Source organism: Phocoena phocoena, chromosome 20 (assembly GCF_963924675.1).
Source record: "Phocoena phocoena chromosome 20, mPhoPho1.1, whole genome shotgun sequence".
NCBI lineage: Eukaryota > Metazoa > Chordata > Mammalia > Artiodactyla > Phocoenidae > Phocoena > Phocoena phocoena.
Window position 1 is genome coordinate 4,075,393 of NC_089238.1, and position 15,996 is coordinate 4,091,388.

At 48.1% G+C, this 15,996-nt stretch overlaps 2 protein-coding genes across 4 annotated transcripts in view; one reads left to right on the top strand and one right to left on the bottom strand.

The window, feature by feature from the left end:
- The window catches only part of NLRP12 (NLR family pyrin domain containing 12), a 726,895-nt gene that overhangs the window by 543,205 nt on the left and 167,694 nt on the right, over window positions 1–15,996 (top strand).
- Window positions 677–15,471, bottom strand: CACNG6 (calcium voltage-gated channel auxiliary subunit gamma 6). 3 transcript variants are annotated; one of them, XM_065899671.1, is made up of 4 exons: window positions 15,159–15,471; window positions 10,053–10,127; window positions 8,188–8,325; window positions 677–924 (listed from the first exon to the last, which is right to left on the bottom strand). In XM_065899671.1, the coding sequence occupies exons 1-4, from the start codon at window positions 15,469–15,471 to the stop codon at window positions 686–688; spliced, it is 765 nt and encodes a 254-aa protein (XP_065755743.1). In that variant the 3' UTR covers window positions 677–685. The 3 variants fall into 3 exon arrangements, with proteins under 3 accessions (XP_065755743.1, XP_065755745.1, XP_065755746.1); XM_065899673.1 differs by lacking the exon at window positions 8,188–8,325 and having other exon boundaries at window positions 686–924; XM_065899674.1 differs by lacking the exons at window positions 8,188–8,325; window positions 10,053–10,127 and having other exon boundaries at window positions 686–924.

The following is a 15,996-nucleotide window of genomic DNA, read 5'->3' on the forward strand; positions in this document are numbered from 1 at the left end:
GGTTAGGACCCCAACAAATACTTTCAGGAGGGACCCCTTCAATCCATAACAGTGTTTGTGTTCCAAACTGTTGAGTTTTCTGTCACTCTCTATGGGTTCATTGACATGTGACTTTGGGGCTGACAAGTAGCATGTAGTGGGTTTCTGGAGAGCACAAGTGACCCCTTTTCTCTACCCTGGAGTGCACAAATCACATCACAACGGACTCCAAATCAAAGTTGTTAAATTTCCAAACCTTTAATCCCAAATCAGGCCACAGTGAGGTCAGACCCAGAGATTCTCTCCTCCCCCATTCCCGTTTCCCTGGAGGAAGTCTCTCCCACAAGCAAATACATCCAAATCTGTGGAACAAATAGATCCAACTCCCTCCCAAGACCCCCTGACCTCACCCCCCCTCCCACTCCCTAGTTACCCCATCAGGTCCCCACCAGCCTTCCCTGGGGATCCTCATTTGCAAAAATCCTCTCCCCGTCCCACTCCTAAGCAACCCAAATTCAGCCCCCGAGAAAAACATATTTACAGAGAAAAAAGATGAGGGCGTGAGGGGCAGTTCTGTGCAAACAGCATGGGCCCCCAGAGCAGGGAGAACACAGTTTCTCTAGGACATGGGGCAAAAGATTCTGAGGGGCACAATGGAGAAAGGCGAAGGGTTTGGGAGTTGCTTAGAGAAAGCACAACGGTGACCCTAGGTGGCCCTGTGCCCCCACTTGGGACAGAGGGAGCCCCAGGGCCAGGGAGGCAGGGTGAGCAGGAAAAAGAAGCCACTCCCCAGGATCAGGACCAAGCCGGCCCCCACGCCACAGCCCAGAGACCAGGAGTATTCATAGGTCAGGGCCGGGGACGGGGGAGGCTCAGGGCTAACTCCCTGCAGCAAGGCTTGCACGGAATGGCGGAACACCTCCAGGCTGACCAGAAGCAGCAGGCCTGTGGGGAGAGGAGAACAGATGTGGCCCTCAGGCCCCTGGGGTCCCCAACGGGGGTCTGAGCCTCTCCCCCAATATACCCCATCACATGCTTACTCAGACAAGAAACCTGGGGGACCCCCTAGTGATAGGAACAGAGTAAAGGGACAAAGTAGGTGATTACATAGTTAATCCCACTAGGGGACTATAAGTAAAGGAAAAAAAGCATGGGAGACCCCTGTAAGTTAATGATCTCTCAAGAAAGCAGGTTCGCTTAACCACAAAACCAAGCAGGCTCGCTTAGCAACACAACCATGCAACAGAAGCCTGAGACATGCCCCCAGACAATGAAACAATGGCGAAATAAGACCCACATCCTGCCCAGAGAGGCTTGATTCCTAAGGTAACACTCCTCTGCGCACATTAAAAACAAAAATATAAGGAAAAGTTGACATTATGCTGAAAGCTGAGATGATCCATCATATTCTAGTATATGCTACCGCCTTTTTGCTCATTTCCATTGGGCCATGACAGTCCCAGCTTGACCACGTAGGGACAAGAAAACCCTCCCGCCTGACTTGGAGGCGGAGCTGATGATGGAAGCTTGACGTCTACTCAAGAATGAGGAAGGAGGTGGTCTTCTCCCCCTCCCCACCCTCCTTTGATTATAAAACTGTAGCCCACTAAGTTCTTGGCGTGGCACCCTCTAGCTCACCCGCTTGTAAGGCACACAAGTATCTTATTCTAATAAATCACTTCTTATCTATCACTTGGCCTCTCGCTGAATTCTTTCTGTGCCGAGACATAAAGAACCGGAGCTCCTCGGAGACCCCCGAGATGCATTTCTGCAGTTTCACTAGCACCTCCTCAACAACTGCTTATTAAGCACCTACTCTATAGCAGGCGCAATTTTAGACGCTGGAGAGAAAGGAAGAACGAGACACAAATTCAGAGAGACAGAAAGTAGAAGGTGGGTGCGGGGGTGGGGAAGAGGAATGGGGAGTTGGTGTTTCATGGGGGCGGAGTTTTACTTGGTGAAGATGCAAAAGTTCTGGCGATGGATGGTGGTGATGGCTGCACACCTGCGTGAATGGACTTGACGCCACAGAAGTGGACACTTAAAAATGGTTCAAATGGTAAGTTTTATGTTAATGTGTCTTTCACCACTTAAGAAAAGAACAAAGCAAACCAAGGAATCAAGAATCACAAAAGTCAAATTAAGACCCCATTCAGACTTGAGTAAAGAGTGATGATGGAATCTAAGTTGAAACCATAGAAGCAGAGAGCAGAATGGTGGCTGCCGGGGACTGAGCGGAGGGGGAAGGTGGGGAGATGCTGGTCAAAGGGCACAAACTTCCAGTCTGAAGAGGAATAAATTCTGGAGATCTAAGGTACAGCATGGTGACTATAGTTAATAATACTGTGTCCATAAAAGTTGCTAAGAGAGTGGATCTTAAATGTTCTCACTGCAAAAAACAAGTTACTATGTGAGGTGATGAATGTGTTAACTTGTTTGATTGTGTTGATCACCTCACGATGTATATCAAAATATATGAAAACATCAAGCTGTAGGGGACTTCCCTCGCGGTCTAGTGATTCGGGCTCAGCACTTTCACTGCCATGGCCCAGGTTCAATCCCTGGTCAGGGAACTGAGATCCTGCAAGTTGTATACCTTACATACAATTGTGTATACATATATATATACATATATGTGTGTGCATATATATATATACACACACACAATTTATACTTGTCAATCATATCCCAATAAAGTTGAAAAGAAAAGAGAGTGATGGTGGATTACAAAACGAAAAGAAAATCAGTCATGTAATGCAATTTGATTAAAGAAAAAGAAAGGAACAAGACAGACCAAAGAACCCTAACCTGACAGAACCTATGTTCTACTTGGAGGAGACAAATGGTACACAAATAAACCAAGGCTTGCAAAACTCAAATGTCTCCAGTAGACAATGAGAAATTTCAAACAAGTGAGCAGGCAGGCGCGGTGGGGACCGTGACAAAGCATAGCCCAAACCCGGCTCCAGCCAACTGCAGCCCGTCAGAAACGGCGGCTTAGTAGACCAGGTCTTCTGAGTTTTCAAGAACAGCTAGCATTTTTTTAAACGATTATGATTTTTACGGGAATTCACCCAATCTTTAAATATTGGCTCAGAGAAATCTGTAGACGCTGCCCGCCAAACAAAGGACATTTATGGGCCGTCGCTGGCCTGCGGGCGACCAGGTTGTAACTGCCAAAGTAAACATGTGAGAAGACGGGATAATTTCAGACAGTGATGCACGCTAGGAAGGAGATAAAAACAGAGTGGTGGGAAGGGCCGTGACATCCAGGGGGTGGGGCTGGGGCTTTACATGGTGTCATCAGAAAAGCCATTGGAGCTGAGACCCAAATGGACGAAAAGAAGCCAGCCATGCACAAAACAGCAATGGCTATTCTGGGCAGAAGGAATGGCTGGTGCAAAGGCTTTGCGGTAGGGTGGAGTAGAGCGTGTTAGAGGGAAAAAAAGAAAAGTCAGTGCAGTGGAGCAAAGAGGATGGGGGAGGGGAGGGGGTGGTGGGCAGCGGAAGTACAGAGGTGGGCGGAGTAAGACCACATAGGACCGTCCAATGGTCAGGCATGGCTCATGCATCCTGGCTGCCTCCCCTCTCAGACCCCAGAGTCTGACTTCAACCTTGATCTCTGAACTTCCTTCCTCCCTACACTCCCAGTTTCCCCATGGTTTTGTTTTTTAACTTTTTTAAAAAACTTAATTTATTTCATTTTATTTATTTTTTATTTTTGGCTGTGTTGGGTCTTCGTTGTTGCGTGCGGGCTTTCTCTAGTTGCAGTGAGCGGGGGCTATCTTCGTTGCAGTGCGCGGGCTTCTCGTTGTGGTGGCTTCTCTTGTTGCGGGGCACGGGCTCTAGGCGTGCAGGCTTCAGTAGTTGTGGCACCCGGGCTTCAGTAGTTGTGGCTTGCAGGCTCAGTAGTTGTGGCTTGCAGGCTTAGTTGCTCTGAGGCATGTAGGATCTTCCCGGACCAGGGATTGAACCTGTGTCCCCTGCATTGGCAGGCGGATTCTTAACCACTGTGCCACCGGGGAAGCCCTCCCCCATGGTTTTAAGTCAGGGGCCTGGAGAATACAGCCTGGAGTCTGCGTAACATGGCTCAGCGGTCCCTTTGTGATCCTTTCTTGACCTCATGCAGGTCAGCATCAGAGCACTGGAGGTGGAAAAGCATCTGTACGAGGGAGCGACACCATCCAGTCCCCTTCATTCCACTGCTAATTCATGCATTCTCTCATTCAGTCAATAGATCTTAATTGAACTCTCATTATAAAATATATATAAAATACAAGAACAAAACTAGGGACTTCCCTGGCGGTCCAGTGGTTAAGACTCCGTGCTCCCAATGCAGGGGGCACGGGTTCGATCCCTGATCGGGGAACTAAGATCCTGCATGCCGCACAGCACGGCCCAGAAAAAAAAAAAAACCTAATGAAGGGGCTGTCCTCCTGGAAATTCACCCCAAAAGGGGAGATGGACAAAAATCAGGTAAATGTATTGATGTGGGTTGAACTGCATCCCCCCAAAAGTTCACACATTGGGGTCCTGATCCCCAGGGCCTTGGAATATGACTATATTTGGAGTTGTGGTCTTTAAAGAGGTAATTCACTTAAAATGAGGTCACTAGGGTGGGCCTTGATCCAGTATGTCTGGTGCCCTTATAAGAAGAGGAGATTAGGACACAGACAAGCATGGGGAAGGACCATGTGAGGACACTGGGAGAAGACAGCCAGCTACATGCCAAGGAGATTGGCCTCAGAAGGAACCGAACCTGCTGACATGTTGACCTCGGACTTCCAGCCTCCAGAACTGTGAGAAAATACATTTCTGGTGTGTAAGGCACCCAGTCTGTGGTTCTTTGTTACGGCAGCCCTAGCAAACAAAGGCATACATAAATGCATAATTTCAGGTAGTGATCAATTCTACGAAGAAAAATAAGGCAAGGTAGGGACACAGCAGGGAAGGGGTCTACTTTAGACAAGGTGGCCAACAGTGGTCTTTCTGAGGAGGTGACATATGATCAGCGGCTAACATGATCTGCAGAAATGAGACATGGGAAGAGCTGGCGGAAGAGCACTCCAGGCTGAGGGGACAGCAGTGCAGAATGCTCTGAGGAGGGGATGAACTTGGAGGGTCTGAGAACAGCAAAGAGGTTAATATGGACAGAACAGAGAGAACAAATGGTAAGAGGCGAAGTCTCACGTAGGAGCCAGACCACATAAGACCTCAGAGCCACGTTATTCTAGTGGTGGAAATTCATCCGTGGCTTTCGATCTAGGTAGGAACCACAATATGATTTATGGTTTTAAAATGTCACTAACTCCAGGGCTTCCCTGGTGGCGCAGCGGATGAGAGTCTGCCTGCCGGTGCAGGGGACACGGGTTCGTGCCCCGGTCCGGGAAGATCCCACATGCCGCGGAGCGGCTGGTCCCGTGAGCCATGGCCGCTGAGCCTGCGCGTCCGGAGTCTGTGCTCCGCAACGGGAGAGGCCACAACAGTGAGAGGCCCGTGTACTGCAAAAAAAAAAAAAAAAAAAAAAATGTCACTAACTCCAAAACAAGAGGCAGGTAGGATTTGACCATGGGCTGTAGCTTGTGGAGCTCTGGCTTTGACACACTAGCTTTGCAACAAGAATCTAACCAAATGCTCCCACATCTCACCTCTTCCACTAGACCTTATGAATGGGTATTATTATTATTATCCCCACTTTACAGATGGGGAAATTGAAGCCTAGAAAAGAGCCATGTGGGTTTGAGCCCAGACAGGTCTACTCCAAGACTCTTCTCTTAGGCGCATTACTTTACCTTCTCCCTGATCGAACCTGACCTCCCTCGAATGACCTAGAAGGGCCCACGTGACCTGGTCCCCTGCCTGTTTCTTCAGCCTCCTCTCAAGCTGCCCTTCCCATCCTACAGCAGTATGGAGTAGGACTTCTTTCAGGACTTTATTTTTGTTTTATTTTTTGGCTGTACCGCGTGGCATGCGGGATCTTAGTCACCCGGACCAGGGATTGAACCCGAGCCTCCTGCAGTGGAAGCGTGGCGGCCTAACCACTGGAGCGCCAGGGAAGTCCCATTCGGGACTTCAAATGCACCAGATTTCCTTCAAGCCTGGAGACCTTTGTGCTGCTTGGAATAACTGTCTCCTTACCCCTCCCTGAGCCCACCTTACACATCCTCATTCTCTACAGAATTCCTTACTTGAATTATACTCCTTCTGAGAAGGCTTCCCTGACCACCACCAGTCAAGTCTCTGCTGGATCTCCCTGTTACACATTTTCATTAGACTCTATACTTTTCATTTATAGCATTTACCACAATTGGTAATTGTTAACATATATTAATTTATATGAGCATTATTTATCTGCCTAATTTCTATCTCCTCCCTGGGCTGGAATTTGGGACTCCAACCCAGATCTTTTGATTCCCTATTGATTTCTTGGTTTGTCTTTTAAACCAGTATCCTCCTTACTCTCCATGCTCCAGCCTCACTGGCGTTCTTTAAGGACTCGAAATCCACCGAACTCTTTCTAGCTTGGTTACCCATACTTTGATGTTTTAAGTGTCATCTCCTCAGAGAGCCTTTCTCTAATTCTGCTTTAAATGAAGTGCCCTCGTTATGCATCCTCACAGAACTCTGCTTTTCCTTCACAGCACTTCCCGCAGTTTGTAATTGTGGGATGATTTGTATCATTTCTCCGTCCTTAACCAGACGATAACCTCCTTAAGGGCAGACACCTTTCTAATGAATAAATGAAAGACAGGGAATGACTGAATTTCCCCCTTTGTTTAGGAAGCTCTCTAAGGCACAAAACAATAATAAGAACGTGATTCCTAATAATTTCTATTCGAGTGTGCTCTTGAACATTCATATCTCCCTGTCTCCTTTATTTTTGTTTTCGTTTCGTCCGCGCGGAGCTTGTAGGATCTTAGTTCCCCATCCAGGGACTGAACCCACGCCCTCTGCAGTGAGAACGCAGAGTCCTAACCACTGGACCACCAGGGACCTCCACTGACTCATCTTGCACCAAGCCTCTACTTCATTTGGTAACTAAGGTTACCATGTACATTTGCGCAAACTTTGCCCCGCCCTATGCTCTGATCTTCATTCTGTTCATTCATCTTCTTTTAAACTTGCCAAGTCTTTTACAGACTACATCTATGCTATTCCGTCACCACTATTACCATATCAAGGGCATCGCCAACATTACCACCGCAACAACAAACATCACCAACATGGCCACCACTACTGTCAACTCCATATTCTGACCGGATAACTTCTGTTCCTCCTTCGATTGTCAGCCTAAATATCACTTTCTCAGGAAGTTTCTCTGACAAGCCCCCCAACCCCAGTGTGCACCCCTTATATGCTTTATTGTAACTCTCATCACAATTATAGTTGGATTATTATATGGGTAATTGTTGGTTACTGTCTATCTCTGTCAGAATCTAGGCTCTATGAGGGCAGACACAGTGTCTGTCTTATTAATCTTATATCTCCAGCCCTTAGCTCAGTGCCTGGAACATAGTAGGTGCTCAGTAGATACACGAAAGATAAACAAATGAAGCTTATATAGTTTATGGCTTATCTATCCACCTTAGAAAACATTTGATCCAATGAGGGCTACATTTCACAAGATGCAGAATTTTTTTGGACCCCCAACTCCAAAAATGCAACAGTTCTTGCAGACTCCAGGTCCAAATTTAAAAGAGTGTTTGGAGAACCTTCAGTTCCCAGCCAACAACAGTGCTTGGACCATCCTCATATTTGAGCCTACTATAGGCCTTGTGCTTCCCAGCATGCAATGGTACTTAGAGACCTTCCTCAACCTGACAGCATACAACAGTGCATGGGGACCTCCCTCAACGTCCCAGCTTGCAACAGTACTTGGGGACCCTAGATTCCAATCTAAAGAAGTCTTTGGAGACTCCCCAATTCCCAGTCAACAACAGAACTTAGAACTCTCCCATCCTTGAGACTTCTATAGCCTTTGAGCTTCCACCAATTCCCAGCACACAACAGTGTTTGGAGACCCAACCTCCCAGCCTACAACAGGGCTTGGAGACCTCCCTCGACCTCCCAGCATGCAACAGTGCTTGGAAACCCGACTTCCCAGCATGCAACAGTGCTTGGAGACCTGACCTCCCAACATGCAATGGCGTTTGGAGACCCGACCTCCCAGCATGCAATGTCCTCAGTCTGCAGGCTCTCAACCCTCACCTGAGAGGCCGAAGCAGATGGCTCCAACCCGGAGCAGGAACTCTGCACCTTTGCTGAGGACCATGATGATACAGAGGCACCCCAGGGCCATGACTGCCAGGCCTAGCACTGCTATCACCGCAGCCGCCATATTTACCTCTGTGAGGAGGGGAAGGGGAAGTAGAGAATACAGGATGTAGGGAGTAGAGAGAACTCCCAGAAGATCCAGGACTAGAGAAGAATTTTCAAGTAGAAGATCATCCAGTTCAATGTTTTACTCATACTGTTGAAGGAAGAACTAAGACTCAGAAAGGGTCGGTTAATTGCTTAAGGTCACAGAGCAAAGAAAGGACAGAGCCAGAATTAGAAGGAGATGGGAACTACCAAGTATTACTTATGATCTGGTCACCATTTGTTTACCGGTGAGGAAACTGTGGCAGTGGGGTGTGTGGGAGACAACAGAGAAGGTGGTACATTACAGCGGAATGATCCAAGTCAGAACTCTCCCCAGCTACTTCCTGGCTGGAAGATTCTGGTAGAGTCACTGAACCTCTCTGAACCTCAGTTTCCTCCTCTGGAAAATCAAGATCAAAATCTCTACTTGACTGCTGTGAGGATTAGAAATCACATATGTAATGTACCCAGTGCATCACCTGGCACACAGCACTTGTTCCATATGTGTGCCCTGTGATTATTTGGCTATCCTAGGGGAGCACAGCGACTTGCCCAAGCTCGCTTAGCACCAAGATAAGACAGAAAGGAGTGGAGAGGGTAAGTAGGTCCTCCATAAAGAGTCCTCCACTGTTTATGGAGGACCTACCATGTGGAGGCACCATACTGCATATTTTAGCTGCATCATTTCATTAAATCCTTCCAAAGACCAGATAAGGTTCATGACATACCACAGTTCTTTTACTAGTGGGGATATTGACATACTGACCGCAATTCCTTTACTGGTGGGGATACTGACATACTGGGGTGATGGAGAGACTGTGCTTAGAGTAGAAAGGGTAAAGCCTTAGAAGTTTTATTGTCCAGAATGGTAGACACTAGCCACGGAGGGTCTTTTAATTTTAAATGGATTTAAATTGAACAAAATTTAAAACTCAGTGTCTTAGTTGCACCGGCCACATGTGGCCAGTGGCTACCATATCGGTCAGTGCAGATACAGAACATTCCCAATCTCATGGAATATTTTATTGGAGAGCACTACTTTACATTTGGAATTATTTGGGTTCTAATCCTGCCTCTGCCTCTGCCACTTCCTGGGGAAATAAATTAAACCATGTATGGATTTGTGTTTTCTCATCTGGAAGATTAAGATAAAGCCCCTGCCCTGCAGGGTCATGGCAAGGACTGGAACTCTTATAAATGAAACACCCAGCGCTGTGTTTAGCATGTGGGAGATGCACACTTGTGAGATGTTAACGTACTATCCACAGAGAGGGGCTGGGACTTGCCCAAAGTAACACGGCATGTGGCAAAAGCAGAGCTGAGGCGGGAATGTTGGACACAGGGCTCTGGAGAACCACCTCTCTCCAAAGATGAGACCTCGCCAGGATTTAGGAGCTTGTGCCCATCCCGCGGCAAAGCAGAGAAGAGTACAATGCTATCAAGAACCCCCCTGGGATTAACGGATACAAACTACTGTACATGAAATAGATAAGCAACAAGGACTTACTGTATAGCGCAGGGAATTATAATACCTTTTAATAAACTATAAGGGAATATAATCTGAAAAAAATAACTGAATCGCTTTGCTGTACACCTGAAATTAACACAATATTGGAAATAACTATACTTCAATTTACAAAAAAAGAGAAAGAAAGAAAAGGAATCCTTTAGCGTGGTCAGCATATCCCCTCCACCGGGCAAAAAGTTCTTACCTTTCTTTGTGGTTCTCTGGAAGATGTGAGCATCCTCTCCCGTGGTGAAGAATTTAAAATAAGTGCAGTTTGCTTCTGTGGCAGCAGGAGAGAGAAAAAGAGAGATAATGACATGGAGGTCCCTAGTCACAGCTCAGGGCTGGACATTTAACATAGCTCACAATAACCTAGAAATGAGAAATTAACATCCCTGATAGAATTCATGCTCAGAGAAGTGAAACCACCCGCTATCACAGGAGCTGCGATTCCAATCCAGAGCTTTGAGGTCCAGATCTGCGGCCTTGAGTGGGCTATTGACCTCTCTGAGCTTCCAATTCTTCCTGTATAAAGTGAGTTAATAGTCTGTTTCCTGGCTCTGTCACATGAGTTTGTGTAGGGTCCAGTGAGAATAGAAATGAATGGGCTTCCCTGGTGGCGCAGTGGTTGAGAGTCTGTCTGCCGAAGCAGGGGACACGGGTTCGTGCCCTGGTCCGGGAGGATCCCACATGCTGCAGAGCAGCTGGCTCCATGAGCCATGGCCGCTGAGCCTACGCGTCCGGAACCTGTGCTCCGCGACGGGAGAGGCCACAGCAGTGAGAGGCCCGTGTACCGCAAAATTAAAAAAAGAGAAAGAAATGGATAATCACTTTATTTAACAAAGCACCCCAAGATCCAGGCAGAAGACTCAGAAGAGATTCTTTTTTTTTTTGGTTCGCAGGCCTCCCACTGCTGTGGCCTCTCCCGTCGCGGAGCACGGGCTCCGGACGCGGAGGCTCAGCGGCCATGGCTCACGGGCCCAGCCGCTCCGCGGCATGTGGGATCTTCCCAGAACGGGGCACGAACCCGCATCCCCTGCCTCGCCAGGCAGACTCTCAACCACTGCGCCACCAGGGAAGCCCTCAAAAGAGATTCTTATCTCAGAAAGGATTCATGTCTAGACTACACAAAGAACTCTTCCAGATCAGCAAGAAAAGAGAGATAACCCAACTGAAAACTGGGCAAAGGATATGAATAGTCAATTCATAGAAGAGGAAGCGTGGATTACTCACAAGTACATGAAGAGATGCTCCACCTCAGCAGGGATCACAGAAATGCAACTTAAATCAGCAGGACATGGCACTTTAGATCAGTTAGATGGGCAAATATTCAAAGGATAATATCAAGCATTGGAAGGATAAGAGGAAACAGCTGGGGGTGTAAATGGGTACTAGCCTTTTTGGAAAGCACTCTGACATACTTTATGAAGTGAAGTATGTTTATCCCTATAACCCAACAGTTTCACTTCTGGGTATACATTCAGAAAAAAACCACGTGCAGGAACATATATGGGTTGCATCATGTTCGTTGCTACACTGTTTATAATAATAGGGAGGTGGGGGGACGTCCCTGGGGGTCCAGTGGTCAGGACTCTGCGCTTCCACTGCAGTGGGCTTGGGCTCGATCCCTGGTCCGGGAACTAAGATCCCGAACGCCACACGGCACAGCCAAAAAAGAAATAAATAAATAAACAGGGAGTTGGAATCAACCTAGGTGCCCATCTCTACTGGAATAGACAAGTGAATGTGATGGGCAAGTCTCTGCAGCACCTAGTAGCCACAAACTAGACTAACAGAGAGCAGCACGGAAAGATTTGAGAAACAGTGTTGAGGAAAAAAATCAAAAATAGGAAAAAATCTATAGCATGATATCATTTATGGAAATTCAAATACATACATATATTAAAAACACGATTTTTCTAAGTTAAAATACATATCCATGGATGCATATCAAATGCATTAAAGAGATGAGTTAGGAAAGAATGGAAAAAAAGAATAAGAATGTAAAATAAAGCACATGAAGGATCTTGTACAGGCTGGTAATGATTCTGTGGCAGAAAATGAAAAGTATGATTCATCCAAATTTGTGTACTTGAAGTTCAAGAAAGCCCACACTAAAAAAAAAAAAAAGGTGCTTTCTAAATTGCATTTTAAGACCAGAACTTCCACAGAATTCACCTACTCCAACTTTCTCATTCCACAGATGGGGAAACTGAGGAGAGGACAGAGGGAAAGGGAGGGGAGAGGTCGAGAATAAGACGGGTATTAAGAAATAGGAGACAGGTCAGGTGGTCTGGGGAAGTGGAAAGGAACTTTCCGAATTGAAGGGGGATGCTGAGGGACAAGAGATAAATTCCAGAGACAGGTGAGGTGGTGTGGGACACTCCACCTGGTACTGTCAAGGAAAGGAAAGGGCATGAGATGTCCTGGCAGGAGCAGTGGGAAATGTGAGTCCTGACCCCGCAGCAGCAAAACGTAAAGGATGCTCTGTGCTGCAGAACAAAGCGAGGATGCTATCTGCCACAAGTCGGTGGGGGGAAAGCGGTCTTCCTCTACAAGGGAAATGGGAAGTCTCAACTAGAGAATAAGAAGGTGTGATACATCTTTCTGAGAGAGAATGGGGTGTCTGGCATCCCATTTTGGCTACTAATGATTTAGGGCATCTTGTCTCTGACCCCAGAGGATATGGCATATCCCATTTGGAAAAGAGTAGGATATGGGTCACCCCCCTTTGGGATGTCCTTTGATGGGCCATGGGATGTGTGGGATATTTCTGAAATCTTGCAATTTGGGAGATGTCCTCTGAAGGGTCAGGATTGTGGGATGATGGTGATGGTCCTTTAAGGAGACTGAAGCTCTTTCTGACCATTAGGGAGACATCAAGGGATGTGAGGGACCCCATATTATGCAGTCAGGTGGGGCGGGACAGCCCCCCCAGTGCAGTGAGGACCTTTGGGACATATTTATGGACTAGTGAGATGCAATACAGTGTCGCTGTTAAGAACAGAGATGACCAGGAACCCTCCTACACTGTTGGTGGGAATGTAAATTGGTACAGCCACTAGGAAGAACAGTATGGAGCGTCCTTAAAAAACTAAAAATAGAACTACCATATGACACAGTAATCCCACTCCTGGGCATATATCCAGAGAAAACCATAATTCAAAAAGATACATGCACCCCAATGTTCGTTGCAGCGCTGTTTACAATCGTCAGGACATGGAAGCAACCTAAATGTCTGTCAACAGAGGAATGGATAAAGAAGATGTGGTACATATATATACAGTGGAATATTACTCAGCCATAAAAGAGAACAAAATAATGCCATCTGCAGCAACATGGATGGACCTAGAGACTGCCATACTGAGTGAAATAAGTCAAACACAGAAAGACAAATATCATACGATATAGCTTATATGTGGAATCTAAAAAAAGGGTACAAATGAACTTATTTACAAAACAGAAGCAGAGTCACAGATGTCGGAAAAAAACTTACGGTAACCAGGAGATAAGGGGGGTAGGGATAAACTGGGATATACACACTACTATATATAAGATAAATAAATAATAAGAACCTACTGTATAGCACAGGGAACTCTACTCCATACTCTGTAATGGCCTATATGGGAAAAGAATCTACAAAAAGAGTGGATATATGTATATGTATAACTGATTCACTTTGCTGTACAGCAGGAACTAACACAACATTGTAAATCAACTATACTCCAATACATTTTTTTAACATTTTTTAAAAGAAAAAGAAAGAACAGAGATGACCAGGGTTCAAACCCCACATGACTAGCCTGGGTGCATAGACTGTGACATTTGTATTTCTTGCTCCTCGTTTTGGGGAGGATAATAACTACTCATAGGGTTGCTGTGAGGATTGATGAGTTCCTGCAAGTGAAATACTTAGAGCAGAGCCGGGCACTCCATTAGCATCTAATATTTTTTATTGCCAGAGTATCCCACTTGTCAAAAATTTGGGAACTTCCTGCTTGAGGCTCTGAGGGGTGAGAATTAGCCAGTCTGCATGCTGACTGGGTGGTACCTCAGACAACAAGGGTGCTTGGCATCCCACTTTGTTATCAAAGGCTTGGAACATCCTTATTTGGACCCTAGGGATGTAACAGATCACATCTGGAGAAGTGAAGGAGGAGGGAAATCCCATCTGGAGCCCAGAGGGATAGATCTTCTTTGAGGGGTACTGAGATTACAGGACATCCTTTGCAGAGGAAAGAGTGTTGCAGATGCCATACGGGTGACCAAGCATGCGACATCCTAAATGGGCTCTGAGGGGTGTCAGATAGTCTCCTTGGGTCAGTAGAGGTGGAGTGAGATCCCATTCCTGTCCCCTAGGCGTGTAGGATGTCTCTCTGGTATAAGTTTAGGGCATGGCGTGGCCTGTCTGGGAGAGTGAGAGGTACGGGATAGCTCTCTGGCATGGGTACGGGTGAAACAGCCACTCTGTAGGGAAGTGAGGGGTGTCGGGGTGCCTGGAAGAGAAAATGAGAAGGGCTGGAGTGTCCAGTTGGGGAATTTGAGGTGAAATGGGTAGGAAATGAAGCAGATTTTCCAGGAAGCACAAGGTCTGCCCTGGGATGTTGGGAGGTCTTTGGTGAGAGCTGTTTGGTGGAATCGGCAGGAGGGAACAGCATACTTTGGGGTGGGCATCAAGGTGGTCTTTCTCCCCAGGACCCACAGGATGGGGGTGCAGGCTGTCTCCAGTGTGGGGAGAGCAAGCTGGCACCAGGAACCCAGAGTCTTTCTCTAAGGGTGCAGGCTGTCTCAGGGGCGCGAGCGTTTCTGGGAGACAAAGGCTGTCTGAGGGCACCAGCTGTGTCCGGAGTCATCGGCTGGGTCCGGGGGCACAGGCTGTGTGCAGAGGCACAAGGTTTCTCTAGGAACATGGGCTTGCTGGGGGTACAGGCTGGTCTGGGGACACAGAAATGTCTGGGCTCACACGCTGTGCTGGGAGCATAGGAGCTCTGGAGGTCATAGGACAGTTTGAGGGCACCGGCTGGTCTGGAGGTACAGGCTGGTCTAGGAGCACAGACGGGTTTGGGGGAACAGGCTGCTCTGGAGGCAGAGGCTGGTCTAGAGCTACAGACTGGCCTGGGGGTGCAGGCTAGTTTGGGGGTACAGACTCCCTCTCTGCACAGTTTGTGCCTGGGGCAGAGGCTGTCCCCGGAGCACAGGTTGATGTGGGTAGGGGCGCATTCTGAGGGTGCAAGCTCTCTCTTCTCGGGGCTCAGGCACGGGTTTCTCAGACACGGGATACAAGCCCTGCGCGGGGGCGGCGGCCTCTCACCTCCGGGCAGCTCCGCTGGGCCGCAGGTGTCTCTGCCGGCGGGCACGTCCGCCTGCCACAGTCGCTTGGTGCACATCTTCCAGAGCCCCAGGTGGGCAGCATCACAGACGGCACTGCCGTTGTCCCTGTAGGTGTTGAGTTCCACCCAGAACTCGGTGCCCACGGCCAGCACTGCCAGCGTGGCACCCACGGAGGTCAGCAGCAGTGCCAGCTTGATCTTCCCCTCGTGCTCAGGGGTCATCCTGGCCTTGCGCGCCCCGTGAGCTCGCCGCCGGCGGTCCTCCTCGTGCATGAAGAAGTTGGACCACATCATCATCCTCGTCGCGGGCGATAGGGCCCAGGTGCGAAAGAGGCAGAGCTGAGGCGGGCTCCTGAGGGGTGGGAGTGGGGAGGGAAGCGCCTGGGGTCTTGAAGCAGGTGAGGGGCTCAGTTTCCACTGGTCTGTGAAATGGGAAGATCTGAATCCTCCCTGGAACCTCAAATGAGGAAATCGAGGTCACTTCTGGGACCTAGATCCTCTGCTGGGAACCCTCTGAGGTTCAGAGAAGAGCCTGGGATACCCACAGAAGCTCAGCAAAGAAGATGAGACTAGAGATAAAGCTAGGTTCCCCCAGCCTCACGGCTAGAACCTGGGTACCCAGGAGGGGGGCCTGAGAGCTCCAGAAGCAGGAGAACTGAGTGTCACCTGAAGCTCTGAGGGGCTGCTCTGGGGTCCCCACTGGAGGGAATCACCAAAGGGAAGCTGTGTTTCCTTGGGGGAAGGGAATCCGAGCTTCCCACTAGGACTCAAAGTTTGGGATACACAGGAAGGGGAGCTGAGGTCCTCTCTGTGTTTGAG

Coding starts and splice junctions, on each gene's coding strand:
- CACNG6 (XM_065899671.1), bottom strand. CDS start 15,471: ATGATGTGGTCCAACTTCTTCATGCACGAGGAGGACCGCCGGCGGCGA. Junction 10,128..15,158: donor CCCAGCGGAGCTGCCCGGAG/GTGAGAGGCCGC, acceptor CTGCTGCCACAG/AAGCAAACTGCACTTATTTT. Junction 925..8,187: donor CATCTGCTTCGGCCTCTCAG/GTGAGGGTTGAG, acceptor CTCTCCCCACAG/GCCTGCTGCTTCTGGTCAGC.